The sequence below is a fragment of the Gadus chalcogrammus genome, chromosome 5, assembly GCF_026213295.1.
Source record: "Gadus chalcogrammus isolate NIFS_2021 chromosome 5, NIFS_Gcha_1.0, whole genome shotgun sequence".
Lineage (NCBI taxonomy): Eukaryota > Metazoa > Chordata > Actinopteri > Gadiformes > Gadidae > Gadus > Gadus chalcogrammus.
This window is the reverse complement of record NC_079416.1, coordinates 12,225,508-12,245,807: the sequence shown is the minus strand read 5'-3', so window position 1 is coordinate 12,245,807 and position 20,300 is coordinate 12,225,508. Positions and strand designations below refer to the sequence as shown.

Genomic DNA, 20,300 nt, shown 5'->3' with positions numbered 1-20,300 from the left:
CTGTATGTATGCAACAAAGATGGCTAGGATAAGACGCTGCACAATGCTAAGTACTACCGTATTGTGAAGTGCAAGGTTGTACAACAAACAATAGGTGCGTACATTAAGTGCCAGAACGTACAACAAACAATAAGTGCTTGCATTAAGTGCCAGGGCGTACAATATACAATAAGTGCGTACATTAAGTGCCAATCACTCCCTGCTCGAGTCAACGCAGCACTTTCATAGTATTTTCTGTTTCATCGCGTAACATTTGTTAGCCTGATTAAACTCTGCCCACCCACACACTTGTTGAGAGAAATAATGCATGTAAAAAGAAATTGCGCTGCTCATGATCAGCACAAAGTGTTATCGATTGACTCTGAGGGAAATGCGTGGATCATTTGATCTTGCACCCTCTCCAGGTAAAGGATTAATTAATAACTATCTTGAGGAACTACCAGCTCTCTCCGCACAGAGGCGTTATTGATCGACCCTTGACGGATACGCGTGGATTCGTGTTATTATCCGCCAATGGACTTTTGATGCCTTGAGTTAACCCACAACAAGCATGAGCGAGGGCACCCAGCATAACCAGCCTGTCTCCCCCCCTCCCCCCCCCCCCGGACTGCAGAGGCTGCTCGGAGCTGTACCACATGCCCCTGGTGGACTACAAGAACCACAAGGAGGGCATGCCCTACGAGTTCAAGTTCCCCTTCCGCACCAACAACAACAACACCAAGTGGCCGCGCACGTCTTCCAGCCCGCAGGCCCGCACCGGGAGCATGGGGGGCACGCTGATCAAGGCCCCGCCCCCCGAGTCGGAGGGCCGCTCTGCGGGGGTCTTGCCCCGAAGCGCGTCCAGCGACAGCCGGCCGGTCCACCCCAAGAGGTAAAACAAGCGCACCCCAAGCGGGCGAGTCAACAGGTCTCCACTGCCTCTTGTTACGTTTTTGGTCAGGGGTCGGGGGTCAGGGTGGGGGGGTTGGGGGGGGGGGGGGGGAGAGGATGTGGTGGAGGAGGGGAGGTAAGGGAAGATGTAAGATTAGAAGGGGTCAGGGGTTAGAGGAAAGAAGCCCAACGGCAGGGATTCACTTCTTGTATTTTAGTTCAGTGAATATACAAAATACAATGAAGAGACAGTTGTCGTTTGTCTGGTTACATTTGTTGGGGACTTGACAAACCAATGTGCCCTGAGACAACCCCCCCCCCCCCCCCCCCCACAGTGTTCGACTCTCAGCCAAAAGGTCCGGGGTTCGATACCCAATATCCCCAACCTGTCCTTGAGGATAAAAGCCTATCTCCTGCCCTGCCTCTCCCATAGTGACCTGTATCTAACTCCACTTTAAGTCGGTTCAGATCAAAGCGTCTGCTAAACTATGCTTGTTATTAACTCCTTTAAATCATGTTTAAATGATCCAAAATGGAGTCATCTTGGATCTTCTTGACACGGTCTCCCCCCCCCCCCCCCCCGCCACCAGTGCCCACAGGTACTCCCCAGGCAACGACAACTATGCCCTGGCCTGCTCCATCGCCATGGGCCGCTCTGCCCAGCCCAACGCTAACGCTAACACCCCCACCCAGCCCTACACGGACAGCAGCAGCAGCTCCGTCCACTGGAGGCAGAAGTCTATGCCTGAAGGGTAGGGTCACCTCGCATTCCAGAACCCCCCGCCCCAAAACCCTAACACCCCCCCACGCCCCACGCCCCCTCCCCCCCTCCCCCCCCCCGAGCAAGTTATGGCTCGTCATTGCTGGTCATGTCTGAACAAGCATCTAAACAACAACCGATGTATAGAAACGCTGTACATAGTAGGACACGAGTAGGAAGAGTGCTTGTCGCCCATTAAACCTATCGTTTATAATATTATGAATATTAATATTTATCACTGGTACTTTGTGGGTTACTATGCTATACAACTTGAGTTTCCCTCGTTGATCGATGAATACTTACTTAGTCACTTCCTAAAACCCACTATTGCTTTAAGTATGAAGTATCAAGAGACTAAATAGAGAGTATTCCACAGTAGCTAAATCCCACATTACATAAAAGAGTTTCTCAGTGCTTTACACCAGAAGGACTTTCCTCAACCCTCCACCTCTCCTCCAGGTTCAACCACAACAACGGCCGCTCCCCGGGGTCTGCAGAGAGGCCGGTCATGGGGGAGGTCCACCTCCTCAAGCCGGGACCCAGTGCTGGGGTGGTCTCCGCTTGGCCCAGGCCCGGCGAGGGGGAAACGGGTGGCCGGACCAGCCAGGATAAGAGCGGGATGGGTAAGGAGGAACATCTCTGCTCCACTTTGACTTTCACTCATGAGTTTAGTTTAGAAAAGCCTTTTTATAACCACTGTGGCTCTTCAAGCCTCACATTCACACAAATGCAACCATACACACACATGCAAAAATACACCTATTCAGACGCACGCATCAAAGCCACTTACTCATTCGCACATTAACCCATTCACACACACACACACATCCAATACATTAACTTTTTTGCACACGTTATCAAATTCACGCATCCGCATCCAACACATTCATTCACTCATTCATTCCGGCTGACGCATTCACCCATTCACACGCATATGAACCCATTCACACACACATATTAACACGTACACATTCGACGACCCATTCATACAATCACAGCTGTTAACGGCGACAAAAGCCAAACACCTCGCTTACCGGGAGCAGTCAGGGTTCGCTGCCTTGCTCAAGGACACCTGGATGAGCCGGGTGTGGAACCAGAAGGGAGTGTGACCCTTGTCCCCCCCCTTGTGTGTGTGTGTGTGTGTGCTACCCCAGACACGGTGGCCTGCAAGGCGCCCGTCCCACGGCTGCAGCAGCAGGAGCAGAGCGGCCACATGTCTCCCAACAAGAACAACAAGGTGAGGCGCGGAGAACAGGTGGTCCCGGCTGAGCCCCCGCCAGCGTGTCGGAGAGAGGGGGGACCTCCATTAGCCCGCTCCCCCGTGGCTAATCTTTCATAATAACTGTGGACAATGTTGTCCCACGCGCTCCTCCATAAAGACACCTGACCTTTTATGGGTTTTTTTTGTTTTACGACTATGTTTGGAGGGAGAGAGATTCTAGTCCCGTCACGTCCCTCCGTGGGGACGTCCCTGTGCCCTCCGAAGGGCTTTGGCTCAGGACTTTGTGGAGGAAATGCACTGTGCATCGGACGCTTTGTTGAACAAGCACTGCTCTGTCCTGTTGTGGGTGTCTGCGCGCTAACGTGTGTGTGTCTGTGTGTGTGTGTTTGTGTGTGTGTGTGTGTGTGTGTGTGTGTGGAAGGCGGAGGGCCCGTACTCGTCCAGCCACTCCAGCAGCAACACGCTGTCCAGCAACGGCTCCAGCTCTCTGCACAGCGAGGACAAGTGGTACGAGGTGGGCTCGCGCGCCGCCGTGCGCAACGAGCTGGAGCTGGACGGCTACCTGCAGGGGGTGTCGGCCGACAGCGGCATCGACGCCGCCTCCTTCACCGCCACCCACAGCAGCACCGCGTCCTCCGGCACCGCGGTCGCCACCGTCAACGCCGCCGCCGCCACCGCCGGAGCCTTCAGGGCCAACGACCACAGCGTGGCCTGGCAGAACCTGGGGCCCGGGGCGGCAGGGGCCTCCCCTCCAAAGCCCGACACCCTGGCCCTCATGGGGCCCAACGAGGGCCCGGGGAAGACACCCTGCTCCCTGGCCCTGCCCGTGGACCAGGGCTCCAGTACCTTCAGTGACGCCGCCTCCCGCACCAGGTGTGGCCCCACCCCACTCTCACCCCCTCCGTCAACCCCACCCCCTACCCAAGCCTCCCCCCTCACCCCAAACCCCCACCGCTGTTTCTGATACGTTTTACATTTGAAGCTGCTACGGAATCATCCATGTTTTATTAAGCTGACAGTGATGCAGTGTGTGTACCTCGTGTGTACCTCGTCAGCCAGATGCCAAATTCCTTGTGTGTGTGTGTGTGTGGCTGTCTGTCTCTCAGCGGGGGGGTGCTTGTGGTAGCTAGGAATGCTGAATTTTGAAGGCTCAGCAGCAGGGCGTACCCCCCCCCCCCCCTTTCCCCCCTGTCCCCCGCTAAATCCCACCTCCTTTGAACCATCCAAAGCCTTCCTCTTCCTCTTCACTCAGCCAGAAATAACTCCTGCGCCACCAGACCTGTACACTGGCAGCTTTGTTTCATCACAGACACACACACGCGCACGCACGCGCACATAGACTGTTTGGAAGCTAGCCTTTTCAAGTCAAACCTTCGAAAAAACTTATTTTATGTTTTTTGTCTTTTCAAGTCAATAAATATTGAAAGCCCAAGGACAAACCCTGCCTTTTTTTTTACTTTTAAACTTTGTATGCATTTTTTTTCGATAGTAAAAGTTAACTCTTACGTTTTTGTCTCGGTGCTTAGGTAACTGAAAGGGCCATGAAAACGTGTTGTTTATGAAGAGTTCAGCTCCAAACTCCATAAAGTATAACAATCCTGCAAAAAAACTGCCTTTTGAGTTTTACATTTTCTAAAAACATTCCTCTTTCTCTTTCACTTTCTCTCTGTCTCTTTCTATCTGACTTTTCCTCTCGGCCTGTGTCTCGGCCTCTCTCTCTCTCTCTCTCTTTCCCTCTCTCTCTCTGTCTCTCTCTCTCTCTGTCTCTGTATCACTAGCACCCTGAGCTCAGGCAGCCCTGGCTCATCCCCAGAGGAGCCCAGTGCTGTTCCCACCTCCCCTACCAACCTCTCCCCAGGGCCCAAGAGCTTCTACCCCCGCCAGGGAGCCACTTCCAAGTACCTGATTGGCTGGAAGAAACCGGGCGGGACCGTAAACTCTGTGGACTTTGGCAACACCCGCAAGTAAGCACTTCAGAAGGAGTACAGATGTTCTTGATTGACACCCGTGACTACTTGGAAGGGTGTATCAAACTGTGCTGAGTATTCTGCCGATTCAATACAGAAACGATCCCACTGTTAAGGGAGCTGGTTTGTGTGGCTGGGTGTAACGTGACATGTGCACAGAATGTAATGAGCTGCTCACATCTCTTGGCACCACTGCCTCCCGGTGGCCGAGCTGGGAATTATCTTGCGGGGTCCATCTTGCTTTCTGTTGAATTTCTGTTGTATTAACCTTGGATTTTGTCCCATAAAACCTAATTTAGATGAACAATCTATTCAGCCTGCATTCAAGTTAATCAGTAAAATATGTGGTTTGCTTCCATTACATTAGCTGTAATAATAATTGTAATTTGCATTTAAGCATTCCTTAAATTATAAATGGGAACTATAAGTTGGGTATTTTACACAAGAGACGTACATGTGTAGTACAACTCAGATTTTTTGAAATTATTTAATGAATTAAATAATTGTCCTCATAGTTCTGACCATTGTTCCCCGTCTCTGCCCCCCCCCCCCCCCCCCCAGACGTCACCAGAGCGACGGCCTGCTGGGCGGTCAGCCCCAGCTCCGGGCCAACCTGCGCGGGGCCCAGTCCCCCCTGCGCCAAGCCCCCAAGTCCAGCCTGGAGGAGGACCTGAAGAAGCTCATCACCCTGGACAGCCCCCCACCCAGCACCCTGGATGAGAAGGTATTGAGCAAAAGCCCCCCCTCCCTAACCCTAACCCCCCATGATGTTCTTTGTTTTGGACACAGTAGATAATAAGATAACAACGTTAATAACAGTATACCTATGACGAGGAAGCCATTCAAACAAAGACAGCATATTTCATGGTTCACTATGGATTTTGCATATGATTTTGCAGATCCTCACTCAGTGCGGCCCACAGATAATATTATCTGTGGGCCTCTTTATCATGAAAGTTGCCCATCCCTGATTTAGACACAATCTCAGCAGTTCTTATCCCCTCTCTTTGTTTTCGTTTGACTCTGCACATAGTTGATTGGGAAACAGCAAGCTAGGCCTATTGACTATGTTTTCTGTTTGTGATTGTTGGTTATTGTTGCCATCATCATAGCTAGTCTGTGTTTGTAATGCTTAATCTTTTGCTGTGTGTGGAAACATAGCAGCCTTTGAAGTACTAAATGTGCGGGTAAAGCCTCTTTCCCACTGGACAAAACATCCCCAAATATCTGGCTTTGTCTGAAGTGGGAAAGGTTCCAGTCTGCGTTCATTCCCGGGACAAATGACTCTGCAGTGCAGTAATCACAGGCTTTAAATTCTACTCTCCGATCGGCAGTGATGGAAACAAGACCACCCGGACACGCTCATTTTCTACCCTTTTCCAGCGCAAACTCTATGACGTGCGATGTGGTTTCCTGCCACCCGCACGTAGACAAGAACAACATGAACAGTGTCCACCGTCCTCCGTGCTGCTTTCTTCTGTTTTCTCACCTGTTTTCTGGCCCGTTCGTTACATTGAAAGACACGCCGAAATTTACTCTGTAAAATCTTCATATGCGTGCACAATTTTGTTAGAAAAAAAAGGGGTTTTAGATGCATTTGATATGAGCAAATGTATTCTCATATTCTCCTCTTTTTGTCCCTCACAAGACGCTGTTCCCCGGGCCGCCGCCCGGCCGCCGGTCCCTCCAGAGGACGCTGTCGGACGAGAGCATCTACAGCGGCCAGCGGGACCACTCCACCGCCGCCGCCGCCGCCGCCCCGCGGGAAGGGGCCTCCGGGGACCTGCTCTTCACCTGCTCCACCGTGCCGCGCTCGCCCACCGCCCGCAACACGGCCAGCCGCCGGGCCTCCCACAAGTCCCTGGGTGAGGAGGCTGGCCTCAGCACACGCACCCGGAGAAACTCTGGGATAATTACACCTCAGAAATCCCGAGGCAGCCTCTCCATTGGGTTAGAGTTTTTAAAAAATGCAGCCCGCCGCTGGAAATGTTCCCTGTACAAAAGCTTGCGCTATATTTTTGATGTTTCTCCGTGCGAGATGACTAGTCCACGCGGGGTATTGTGAGTAGTTGTATGATGTTGATGTAGGGAGGCGGTTTAACTCAGGGCTTTGGCACTGAGTCATATTTATGAGTCGTACGCTTGCATCACAGTCAGGGAATAAATGAACACCACTATTGCAGTTCTGACATTTAAAAGCACTGAATGTTTTTACAATGGTAGAATCTTGACACAGAGTACACCGGCTAGATGATTAATAAGACTTGTGAGTGCAAAAGCTGTCACGCACTTAAATGCTTAACATTAATCAGCATAGCAGCGACTCTAGACGTTATGGACCAACGCAATGCTTGTGTCTCAGATTTAAATGTGAGCGTACAATTGGTTCTGCAAAGCTCCAACACAGTCGACGCCTCAAGCTGCGCCGGTCGTGGTGGTCCTGTCCGTCTCCACTGGGAGAGCATGGCGTCCGCACTGGCAGGCTTAGGGGTTCGAGTTCCACTGCAAATGTATGCATATGAAAAAGTAAAATTTGCTTGTGGTATTGGATCCAATAGAAATTGGTCAAGATGAAAACCGTGGGAGCAATAGACCGTGTGCAGACTTCACTCTTTTATATGTATTGCCTCACTTGTCGCTCCTGCAGAATTGTTTTTAAACGTGTGTTTATCTTCTACTTCTTCGCTGTAGGAGGTGTAATGCATGAGCTTGTGATGTTGGAAGACGCTTTCCCTAAAACTGTTCTCTCACGGTGCATATTTAAATATTTGTGTTTCCCTGTGTCACCCAGGAGACCTGTCTGGCCCAGAGAGCTTGTCCCTGGACCAGGACATCAAGAGCCAGCAGCTACAGGATGCTGTGCTGATGCCACTTCCTGGAGCCGGGGCCGACGCCCCTCTGGACTGGGCCCATCTGGTGGACGCTGCCAAGGCCTTTGAAGGTAAACGAGGCACGGCTCTGCCCTCTTCCCATCGTTCTGAGCTCCGTCAGCCACCAGGGGGCCTGACCTCGCTGGGCTCCCCCCCTCAAGGTGAAGAGGAAAGAAGTGCTCATATTCAGCAAAACCAGGTTCTGGGGAGAGGAAGGAGACGGGCAAGACCAACGGTTTATCAGAGGATTTCTCTTTCTAAAAAAAGCTTAGAAACGTGGAATTGAACAGACGAGGCAGTTTTACTAAATGCTGATGTAACTAATATGTATTCATACAAGTGTAGCGCCTCATCCCTTTCCTCCTGACGAGAGACTCTCAAATGATATTTTTACTTTTATCTTTTTTTCTCCGGGCCCTTCAAACGGCCCTTCAGTGGATCTTAGACGCAATGTTTCAGTGCGGCCTTCATATTTATTGAGAGCTCCATATAGTAAGACGTCTTTTTTTCTGACAACCTGCGCGATCAATCCATGTCTAGCCCCAACATAGTCCACTGCAAGGGATGGTAACCTTCCTTTAATAACGGATGGGACATACACCAGATAACATGTACATTATTTTATTTTTATTTTTACACCACTAGAGGGCAGTAATTAGCAGTGATAATCTAATTTAACGCTACTTTTCTGCTCTTAATTAACACATTGAACCGGGCCTGTGTGCCTTCAGAGCAGAGGCTGGTGGTGCTGGCCGCCCAGGAGGAGAGTTCCAGAGCCGAGAGCACAGGGACCACCGTCCCCCAACAGGCCGAGCCGCAAGTAGCCTCATCGAGGCAGCCCTCGCCCAGGTGAGACGACGCAGCCCCCTGCCCCAGGTCCTGACCCCGCCATTAATTTGATGCCATGCAAGCTGACCGTGTTCTCCTTCTCCTCCTCCTACTCCTTCTCCTCCTCCTCCCCCTATTCCTCATCTTCCTCTCCGTTCTCCTCCTTTTCTTCCCTTTCCTTTTCCTCTTCCTCCTCTTCCTCCTCCTCCGCCTCCTCCTCATGCCCCTCCTACTCCACCTTCTCCTACTTCCCTTCCCCCCTCCTCCTCCTTCTCCTCCTCTTCCTCTCCCCCCTCCACTCCCTCCTCATCCTCCTCCACCTTCTCCTCCTCTTCATCCTTCTCTTCCTCCTCTTCCTCCTGTTCCTCTTCCTCCCGCTTCTCCTCCTGCCCCTCCTCCCTCTTCTCTTTGTCGTCGTCGTCGTCGTCGTCGTCGTCGTCGTCGTCGTCGTCGTCGTCGTCGTCGTCGTCGTCGTCGTCGTCGTCGTCGTCGTCGTCGTCGTCGTCGTCCTCGTCGTCGTCCTCGTCGTCGTCGTCGTCGTCGTCGTCGTCGTCGTCGTCGTCGTCGTCGTCCTCCTCCTCCTCCTCCTCCTCCTCCTCCTCCTCCTCCTCTTCCTCCTCCTCCCAGTGAGAGCCCATCCTGTCTGATGGGTAAGGTGAGCCAGCTGGAGTCCATGGTGAAGCTGCTGCAGGACGACCTGAAGAAGGTGAGAACGGGTGCCGGTTCGAAGATCTTCCTATTTGTTTTGATTTAATTCCCTTTATCAATCCTTAGAAGAGAAACTGTCAAACACAAACATAACTGACATATGGTCATGACGAGGACCAACAGGCAAACACATCCCAAGGCTTCTCCTTGACCTTATCTTAGTCACATAGCCCAGCTCATGTCCCCACAACGTTCACCGACTGTTTCCTCTTTCTTTCGTGTGTGTGTGTGTGTGTGTGTGTGTGTGTGTGTGTGTGTGTGTGTGTGTGTGTGTGTGTGTGTGTGTGTGTGTGTGTGTGTGTGTGTGTGTGTGTGTGTGTGTGTGTGTGTGTGTGACACCCTGATGTCCTCCCCCCCCCCCCTCCCCAGGAGATAGACGCAAAGGCGTCGCTCCAGGCCCAGGTCCAGGGCCTGCGGGAGGACAACCAGCGGCTTCAGGAGGAGTCGTACAACGCCTCGGCCAAGCTCAAGAAGTTCACCGAGTGGGTCTTCAACACCATCGACATGAACTGACCCGGCTGCCCCCCCCCGTCTCCCCACCGACACCCTGTCCCCCGTCTCCACCTGATGCACAAAACCACCACCCCTTCTCTGGGGGCTGTGATCACCGCGGCCCCCCCAGGGGCCGGATCGGCCCATCACAGGCTGCGTGTTAACACTTTGAACGGGCGCTGTCAGACGGCCCCCCCCCCCCCCCGCTGCCCGGCGCCTGCTCTGTGGATGGAGCGTGAGGCCGCAGGAGATCCTCAGAACCACCGTGTACAGTCGTGCTTTGTATTGGCCGTTCGTCCGTGAGTCTCGTTGTGAGTACAATCAGCACTTGGTTTCGGGGGGTTGGGGACCGAAGGGAAGGAGCTGGAGGTGCAGAACGAGGCCGTGAGACGGCCGGGAAGCGGCACGGTCTCGTGCAGGTGCCTGATGTCATGTGTATGGCCTGCCCCCTTTTTGTGTGTGTGTGTCTGTGTGTGTCTGTGTCTCGTAATCACAGATTTGAAAGTGCTCCCCCTGCATGTCAGAGAGAGAGAGAGAGAGAGAGAGTAAGAGAGAAAGAGAGATATAGTAAGTGAGAGAGAGAGAGAGACATGCAAGGAAGAGAGAAAGATGCTCAAACGCACCCTGGGGATTTAGAGCGCTGGGCGTGATGTCTGTGATTTATGTCCCCCATCAATTGCAATTCCAAGTAAACAAAATTCCCGGTGATGAATTGCCCGGCTTGACATTGAGCCCAGGCGAGACAAGTTGCTGTCTCCGGTTTGTGACTGTGAAGCGTCGTCCGGGACGCTCGTGATAGAAAGTGATGCTTTAAAGAGAGATTAGGTGAGTAGGTGCAGTGTGTGCAGTGTAGCGTTAACCACTGTGTAGATGCGGTTTACTTTGATGCCAGTTTTATTTTTTTAACCGATGCATACGACACAGATAGAAGATGATTGTCACCATCCAATATGGCGTGATGATTTATTTTTCATTTTTATTTTTTATAGCGCTCATAGAAAGACAGACTGCTTCCTGGTTAATAAGATTGATAATAAGATAGTCTATGTATGTACGCATACGATCCACTGCAAGGGCCTGCCTGTAGAAATAAAAAGGATGTGTCTATTATAATATCTGTGTACGGAGTTATAGATTATTTTCATTGAGCTAATCGAAAGAGTATCGTAAGAACACAGATATACAAGGAACCAAGAGAATGATTTGCATGAACCTGAAAACCAAGCGAGATTTGTTGTGGAATTAATGTGTATTGCTATTTTCAAATGGAAGTTCAGGCACAGCTACCCCCTGCTGATTAGTGTGAAGATGACAAATGGGATGAGCAACAATCATGCAGATACGAATGCCATTCGTATTGAGTTCTCCTCGGATTAACAATGTAGATACCATACCAGAAAAGAAATATAAGATTAACATAAAAAATAAGTAATTTAATTTATTATTTTTAATGATTTATGTTTCTCGGAAACTTCGATATGCAACTGTTTAATGCCCTCGCCTTGACTGCTGCAGTGACCAGGCATCGCCCCCTAGTGTTGGCTATATGTTAATGCAACACTTTGCTGAACCTCTATAATGTCCATAGCATGCTACAAAGCCCAACGACATCTGATGCTCTATTGATTCAATCGGTACTGTGATGTGATGTTCAACTTTAAAGATTTTAAAATGTTAAGATATCCAGTGGTCTGTAGCCGATACAAATTCTGCCTGTGTCCCTGACCCGTGATCCGTTAAGGCGTGAAGAGAGCTAGGAGGACGGATGGCAGCAGCGTTCTCCTTTTCTAAGCGTGTGTTGTAAAGACGTGTACATATACCAGAGGAACCTCTGGCAGTCATCTGAAATTTGCACCTTCATACTTTTTTTAAAGATTATTTTTAATGCATTTCTCATTTTATTACGTAGATGATATAGTGGCGATGACAGGAAGGGCGAGCGAGGAGTAAGGCAGGAGGTGAGACCAAGAGCATGAGCCGGACTCAAGTGCAAAAATAATTACACAAAAGATAAATATAAAAATGTATGAACATAATACGGCTTGCCTGAGTCCCTCCACAACACAGAGAGGGGGCCTGTCCCTTCATTCACAATGTGTGTGTGTGTGTGTGTGTGTGTGTGTGTGTGTGTGTGTGTGTGTGTGTGTGTGCGTGTGTGCGTGTGCGTGTGTGGCAGCATGTGATTCTGTTTACTTTGAGCTGTGATGTGTAAAAAAAAAAATACAGTTTATATCTATTAAAGATATTTTGTTGAATTATAACGTCTGTCTTGTCTCTATTGCTACACTGCATGCGGATAAGCACTTTTGGGTGAACATTTTTATGGGAACCAAGAATTTAAGATTATTAATTGAATGAATGCTAATATGTATTAGGCCCATCCATTATGAGGTGGTTTGGCCTACAGGAGTCTGTCGGAGAGGGGGAGATGTTGAAAACAATGGCTGCAGCAGTGCTGGGAGTTCCAGCTTAATGAGTTAATTTACTGGTGAGGATAAAATCATTCAATTGTTTGATTGCAATCTGCCACCAAATTTTAAATCTGAACCTACAAAACATTTAATATTTTGGCCTGGATAGAAGCTCATTAGCCTGATTGATTTGATATTATAATATGCCTGAAATACCATAGGATTTCATAGTCATCAAGTGTTGGCTAACCGCAGGACCAGCTAACGCACAGGCCATAAAGATGATCCCCCTTGACTTGCCTCTCTCTCACCCCACCCCTCACTCTATTGAACATAGCCCTTTTTCAATACATGTTGAAGTAAAACACAATTCTTGTGATTAGTGTCTACTGTCAGACATTCTTAATAATTGTGTCAAACCTGCACTTATTCATGGTAAAATATTACTTCTTCATCTTCAGCCTCATCTAAATTCCTGTCCCTGCCAACAGGACATATTTGAATGAGAAATAGTCGAAAAGTGGTCTTGTGGTGTAGCTTTAACAGTGCTTTTGATTACAATTTTTTTCAAAATAGTGTTTGTTTGAGAAGTTATTTTAATTTAAAGAAATTGAAAAAAAATTGTCTTCAAACCATTTGCATGTCTAATGTTTTTGTCAATATAATTTATTTAGGGTAGAACTGGGTGGGCAAACTTTTTGGTTTAAGGGCCACATAATTTTTTCATTCGTCAATAAGTTCTACACGCCGAGTAACTGTTCTGTGTCATAAACGTATGTTTAAAATTTGCTTTCATTTTCTGGATATGAAAGACTTGCTGGCTCCTCAAAAACGCCCCTTCAGAGAAAGGTTTGCTTACCTCAGCGAGCCAGGTACAAATCCTGCCCGTGGTCCATTTCTGTATGTCCTCCATCTCTCTTCCTGTCTATCTCACTCTGTCATAAAGCATAAAAATGCAAAAAAATAATAATGGCTTAGGGATTTTTTAATGTAATATGCCTGACGGGACGGATTAAACAATGTGGCCCGCAGGCTTTAGTTTACTTTGGCCACCCCTGCTGTAGAATGAGTGTGATGGTGTGATGAAACGTTGGGCCGGCAACGGCGAGGGAGACGGCACCAGTACCGTCTGCCTCGGGTTGCCGGCCCAACGTTTCTGTTGCACTACGTTGGACGCTTATTGGGGTCATCCCTGTTAACGTTTAAAACGACATAGGCCTACCCCCCCCCCTGTTAACCAGGGCCAGAGCCGGCCCTGGTTAACAGCAAGAATCATTGAACCCTGCATCGAGGCTGTATTTCAAACGTAAGTAAATTGGCTTTTCTTCTATTTTAAATAGCAGTTTGAATTTCTCTCACAGATTGATTCGAGCCGAGCGCATGAGTGCGCGCATGCGTGTTCAGTAAACAACCCCCCAACGTTGGCTGGGTCGCTACACACACACACACTTCGGAAAACGCTGCTCAATAATTTAGCATTAACGGAGATTAAAAAGACGCCTCCCTCCCTTCACCCTGCTCCGTCCCGACTCCACTCCATTTTAGAGCAGATTAGACGACCACAATGATCCCACCCTGTCTGCCCCTGTCAGCCCGCCACCTCGTTAATCACACGCGGGTCTCGAGGCTGGAGCCCGTGACGGCGCTACCTACGTGAGGCTGATTGCAAGTCAACATAGCGTTGGTGGTGGTGATGATGATGATGATGATGATGATGATGATGGTGGGGGTGTAGATTGTTTGCGCACGTGTCCACTGTTATGTAGCAGGGGGTGGGGGTGGGGGTGGCGGGGATGGGCGACCACCACCACTGTATCACCACGGATAACGTATTCTGCCGTGAATCGGTGGAGGAGGCTGTAACAGAGCTCCGGTGAAGCGGGGGAATCTTTCTCAATCTTTCTCACTGCAAGGCTTATCACAAAAAGGATATTGTGATCATAATAATATAATAGGATAGACCATAAACATATACAATGAGTGCACAAGATAGGCCTTAATAAAGGTGCAATGAGCACAGGCAATGAGCACAGGCACCACAGGCTCACCGTTTTTTTAAATTGTGCATTGCTTAAAACGAGAGAATGGTGCAAGGAGTGCACAATTAAAAAATGGCTCTCCATTTTCCATCCTCGCACATAAAAGTGTTGCCCCTTGCACCACTGTGTGTCCTTAGTTGGTATAGGAATGCGGCAGTAGGCCTTGATAGGTTCTAAACAGATTTTCTTAGGACCATAGGCGTGTACACGATGGTTAAACAAACACAGAACGTCTTGCAGGCCTATAGTCTTTCGTATAGTAGCCCTGCGAGGACTTGTACTGATTAACTATGGTCAGGGGCGCCGCTAGGGATTTTGGGCCCCATGAAAATAATCTTTACAGGGCCTTCTGTATTATAATTTCATCATCATTAGGGGCCTCTCTGTGCCCCCCTCCATCATGGGCCCCTAGAATCCGTCTCCTTTACCCCCCCTTTTCGGCGCCCCTGACTATGGTTGTGGAGAATCACAGCTCTGCATAAGACGCACGTCCACAATCGTCTGGATATGGGGCCGGTCCAACAGACTTACGCTGTCCATGGTGCTGGACGGAAGTGGGCTTTTTTCTGATGTACACACTTTTACACACTCAGACTTTCACTTGACAACAGACGAAGCAGGAAGCGAGATATTCTCTGATATCTTAGTAACTGGTTCTGTGAAAATATACACAACCATATTGTGCGTGCGTCTGTGTGTGTCTACGTGTGTGTGCCCGTGTTCATTCTACATGCATGCCTTCCCAAATTGGCCACGTGCAATGTATTTCTGGACTGTAATCCTTGGGGGGGAGAGGCTTTCACAATCTCATTTATTGCAGAAAAAAAATAAGCTTAAGAGTGTTCCGATGAACGCTTGGATGATTTTTGTATCCGGTTTTAAAGTTTGACGCCTCATTTGGAGGCCAATGAAAGGAAAGCACATGGCTGGCGTTATTAATTTTTAACAGAGACCACGACATGAATGAGGAGGCTTCTGGTAAATGAAGGAACATCTACACGCAGGCATATGCTGGTGTACGGTTTAATTTATATGACTTCCTTCTTTCCCAAACTATCTAGTGTGGCCCGCATGTCTGCGTGAATGATCATACGATGTGCTGTGAGATAGGATTTTAATACCTCGCTAATGAAATGTTTCTTATTTTCAGCATCAGTGGGCGCTGCTGCAGTCTGCATCTATCTTGCTGTCCTAATTTCCTCTTCCCTGTGCATCCAGTAGTCTCTCTCTCTCTCTCTCTCTGTCTCCCTCCCTCTTTCTATCTCTATCCCTGTCTATCTCTCTCCCTCACTCACTCTCGCTCTTTATTTATTTTTCTCTTTATCTTCTGTGTAATTCCTTCATCCCTCCCCTTTTTTTTTTACCAAGTGTCGCTGCCTTCCCCTCCCTCCGTCTCTATCTCTCACACACAGAAACAAGCACACACACACAGCCCTCCCTCCCTTCCTTCCCTGTCTCTCTTTCGCTCTGCCTCTCTCTCTCTCTCTCTCTCCCCGAGTGAGCCTGGCTCACACACACACAGTGGCAGAGCGGGAGGATGAGAGAGGAGCGCACATGTGAGGATCTCCTGGGCTGACCGCTCTCTTCTCTCCTCTCTCCTCTCTCCCCTCAATCCTCTCTCCTCTCCGAGGCACAGAGCTGCCGGTCCCCCTCTGCCTCAGCCCGGGCAAGGCAGCACTGGAGGAAGAGGAGGCAAGACGAGGAATACTGCAGCAACCAGCTGCTCTCTCCCCCACCCCCCTCCTTCTCTCTCTCTCTCTCCTCTTTCTCTCCCCACTTCTGTGTATTTTCTCCCCCCTTCCCTAACACCCTCCTTTCTCCCCCCCCCCCACCCTCTCTCTCCCTCTTCCCCCTCTCTCTCGCTGCTCCACTGCCTCCAACCACTGTCATCTTCTTGATCCCTTCTTCTTCTTCTTCTTCTTCTTCTTCTTCTTCTTCTTCTCCTTCTCCTTCTCCTTCTTCTTCTTCTTCTTCTTCTTCTTCTCTTCTTCTCTTCTTCTTCTCTTTCTTCTTCTTCTTCTTCTTCTTCTGCTGTTTCTCGCTCTCCCCCCCCACCCCCCCCCCCCCCCCGCCCCTCCCCTCCTGCCAATTACACCATGAACCTGCCTGCCGCTTGTTGCTAAGGGGAGCCAAGCAGGGGAGCCGAGTGGACGAGGCGTCGTTTTGTTACTAAGGTAATGGATGCTTCATTTATGGTGGGCAACATCTGTGAGGCATGGCAGATGTTGCGTGCACGCCGCTGGCCGGCCGCTGCAGAGACTAATGTGTGATGGATCCGTGGCGTGGAGGGGGTTCGGCTATATCGTTGGTAGCAGGGGCTAGACGGACTGCATGCTGCGTTCCGGGCACGTTCTCCTCGCAGGGGTGAGGTGGTTCTGTCCGGGGGGGGGGGGGGGGGGGCAGAATTGGGTCGCGTGTCCGGGCATCGATGCCTTGTTAGTTGGAGCGTTCAATGCTGGTGGTGGTGGTGGTGGGGTGGACTTCTGACTAGAGGTGCTTTTGACTTGTTTGTAAGATCGTGGCTTGCGTATGAACGGGATTCGCTGCGGAGGTGTTTACGTGTGTCTCCTGCTCTCTTGATGTCCTAGCCCGCATTCATGCCTGTTTCACTCTCCGGCTCCCTCCCTCTCTCTCTCCCCCACTCACTCACTCTCTCTCTCTCTCTCTCTGACAACCCCCCTACCCTATTTCCTCTCTCTCTCTTTTTCTCTCTCTCTCTCTCACTCGCTCTGCTTCTAATGCTCTGCACCTAGCAGGGACTCAGATTTGCGTTCGTCTTACGATGGGAGGAAGTTGTTCTCCAACGTAACTCCAGAACGCCCCCCCCCCCCCTTATGTGTGAGAATAACTTCCACCGTCACGCGAGGTGCACTTTGTTGTCGACTTGACACAGATGCACGTCCCTCTCTCTCTCTCCTCTTATCTCTCTGTGTGTGTGTGTCTTCCACAGTCCACACTCAAACACCGAGCTCATGGCGCTGCTGTGGCGGATGCGGAACACAGGACGTGCCCTTAATGCGTTGTCTGGCGTGCTCCAGCGAGCGCCGACGTGTCGCCCAATAGACGCCGGGCGTTGCGCCGCACACTCCTGGTGGCGATAGCAAACAGCCAAGCGGGAGCCGATGATTACTTATGCACTCATGCGCACTCCTCGTGCACATCCTCATGCGTTGCAGAGGAGGGTGTGAGGGAACAGTTAACCACTACAGGGGGGGGGTGGCAACGCCTGGGCTGACGTCGGTCAAGCATACGCGACAACCTGAAAGAATCCGTCATTGTTTTTGTAACCTTTTGATTTTCTCGTTTATCGGTTAACCCGCGTGGCACCGGTGATTTGTAATTGAGAAAGGCCACCTGTGGTGGTTCTCAACCTCTCTGGGCTGCTACACTGTTTCTAATGGAGGTCATTGTCACAGGTCATGGATGACACACGCACTGACATTTATTTCTGACCAGTCAACGAGCCGCGGTTTAATGAAGACCTCTGGGTGATCGGTGGTGACGTGGAGGTGTTTGCGTCAGTGCTCCCACTCACAGTAGGAATGAAAACATTTCTTTGAGCTGCGTTTTCAGTGGTGAATCAAAAGCTCATGTGTACAGGATGGAGCAGTTATAAGAATATTTTGGTGGCGGTGAAGTTTTATTCAAATCGACTCGAAAAACATGGAGTCTGGAACTCAAACAGCTTGTTGAAATGTAAATCGAATGTAAATCGAATCTGTCATTCCGTCCATCCCATCATAGACGGCAGAATTTAAAATATGTCATGTTACCAAGCCTGGGGAACTCTGGAAAATTGTCCAGAAAAAGAATCATAAAATGCCTCTATGGAAATGTGTCTGAAGTGCCTGCCTATCTAGGAATTATGTGTTTGGTCTCAGATAGGGCTTGGCTCATCTCTTTAAACACAAAGAAGCATTCTGAAACAAGCTACAAGCTATAGTCTGTTAATGTATTATATTATGATAATATTTTCAATTTGTTTAGTCATAATAGTTTATGTGCTTGGCTGCTGCGGTATTCCCTCACACTGCAATCAGAATGATCTACACACACACACACACGTGTACACACATGCGCGTGCAAACACATGTTATGGAAATCCTTAGTTTAGCAGAATGAATTCCCTCGTCGTGAGAGAGAGAGAGGGAGGGAGAGCGAGAGAGAGAGAGAGAGAGAGAGAGAGACAGCGAGGCTGAGCGAGCTCAGAGAGAATGAGGATGGGGGATTTTATTCGGATGTTGGGAATAATCCGTAAACTGCAGCCTGTAAAGCCGAACACACATCATCAGGACAGGACATGTGGAGTGCTATGGCGCGCAGGGTGGAGGGCTGATGCTGTTATAATGTGAGTGATGTGGAGAGGTGTGGCGGAGGGCCGATAGGGTGGAGGCAAGATAAGGTGGCGGATGGAGGGGTGAGCCACAGGACACACACACACAACCACAAAAACACACACGCACACGCATACACACACACAAATAAACACACTGACACGCACACACACGCACACACAAAGAAAAACACTCACGGATACACAAATACACTCACACAACCACAAAAACAAACACACACACAAAAATACACACAAGCACAAAAAGGCGCACACACACAAATACAAAACCACAGGCACACACACACACAGACCGCGTATCATGTCTCTGACTAATATGATCAGATAAAGCGAGGCTTCGCTCCTCGTCTATTTTCTGGACGCGGTTCTCGTTCCAAGGAGACCGCTGATCCATCAGGTGGCAGGCTGCCACGCCGCCCGCCTGCGGCTCATCAGAGGAGACTCTCCGGAGCGTGGGATGAGGCCGGTCTTTCTGTTCCTCCCACTACCCTGCTCTCCTTCTGCTGGCTGTTCCCGGGGATGACTAACCCGGGGAACAATGCCAGCACGAACCCCACGGGATGGGTTGGGGAGGCAGGGAGGCTGGGGCATTGTGTACGCGGCAGAGTAAAGTCTGACTTTGTGGCTTAGTTAACATTCACCTGCTAGTGTCACATCACACTGCCGGCGCTGTGTTATCTCCCCCTGGCCCGTCAGCCGTCTGGCTGTCTCCTCGGGGGGGGGGGGGGGAATATCAGCACGATTAGGTGCTTCGGGTATCACTGTCGTCCCGTCCCCCCCCTCCCTCCCCTCTCTCTCCCTCCCCCCCTAGGTACAACATGATTTGTTGGAATCGAAATGGTCTTTATCAAATAATGACTTTGTGTGTGCTCCCGGTGGGACGGTGGGGGCTGGCCGGTCTCTGAAGGTGTCCTCGTCTTCCTGCAGGACCCAAGGGACCCAAGGCAGGAAGGATGGCGGAAGGGAGCAAGGACCAGGCCTGTGTGGGCGCTATTGATCCAGAGGACGACTCCCCCAACATGATCATCTACAGAAAGGTGAGTCCACCTGTCTGATGGCCTCTCTCGCTCTCTTTCTCGCTCTCGCTCTCTCTCGCTCACTCGCTCTGTGCTACATTTCACAGTATCTATTACATTGACGCTGGTGTTGTTGGTGTCAAACTGAGGCCATAGGGAAGCTTTTCAAGATGCAGGTGCATCTGGCTCTGACTCCAGCTCTCTTTCTCTCTCGCTCTCTCTCTCTCTCTCTCTCTCTCTCTCTCTCTCTCTCTCTCTCTCTCTCTCTCTCCTCTCTCTTGGCTCTGCTCTCTCCTCTCTCTCTCTCTCTCTCTCTCTCTCTCTCTCTCTCTCTCTCTCTCTCTCTCTCTCTCTCTGACTCGCTCTCTCTCTTTCCTTCTATGTCTCTCCATCAACTTTGATCTAATCCCACGTGGGCGTACACGGGCGTACAATGGACATCTGACCCCTCTACCCTATTGCAGATGCGCCAGTTGAAATAGAAATATACAGAGTGGTAGCAACAACAGTTCTGGAGGGTTAGCCTCTCTCTCTCACTGGGGTTTGGTTGGGGTTTGGGGGTCCTCCACTGTGTCAAGGGTAATTACATTGTCCCCGTCGCCACTTCAACTCTCAATAGCTGTCCTTTGATGGGAAACGGGAGGGCGCCCTTGGTGGTTTAATTATGTAGGGCAGAGGTGGGCAGGGAGGAAGTGGCTGATTCACAAGCGCGGCGCAGCACGGAAGCAGCCATTCAGGGCTGTATTATTCCCTCTCTCTCCAC

The 20,300-nt window shown here is 50.2% G+C and overlaps 1 protein-coding gene across 1 annotated transcript in view; it reads left to right on the top strand.

Moving 5' to 3' along the window:
• Positions 1–12,455, top strand: part of LOC130382424 (signal-induced proliferation-associated 1-like protein 1) — a 42,260-nt gene extending 29,805 nt beyond the window's left edge. The window contains exons 10-21 of the mRNA XM_056590155.1: positions 614–871; positions 1,461–1,622; positions 2,090–2,253; positions 2,785–2,867; positions 3,274–3,725; positions 4,631–4,816; positions 5,381–5,543; positions 6,468–6,684; positions 7,611–7,760; positions 8,421–8,538; positions 9,145–9,223; positions 9,595–12,455. Of these exons, the coding sequence (XP_056446130.1) occupies positions 614–871; positions 1,461–1,622; positions 2,090–2,253; positions 2,785–2,867; positions 3,274–3,725; positions 4,631–4,816; positions 5,381–5,543; positions 6,468–6,684; positions 7,611–7,760; positions 8,421–8,538; positions 9,145–9,223; positions 9,595–9,738 (2,176 nt within the window). The 3' untranslated portion in view covers positions 9,739–12,455. The remainder of the gene's footprint in view (positions 1–613; positions 872–1,460; positions 1,623–2,089; positions 2,254–2,784; positions 2,868–3,273; positions 3,726–4,630; positions 4,817–5,380; positions 5,544–6,467; positions 6,685–7,610; positions 7,761–8,420; positions 8,539–9,144; positions 9,224–9,594) is intronic.
• The last annotated feature ends 7,845 nt before the right edge of the window (positions 12,456–20,300 follow it).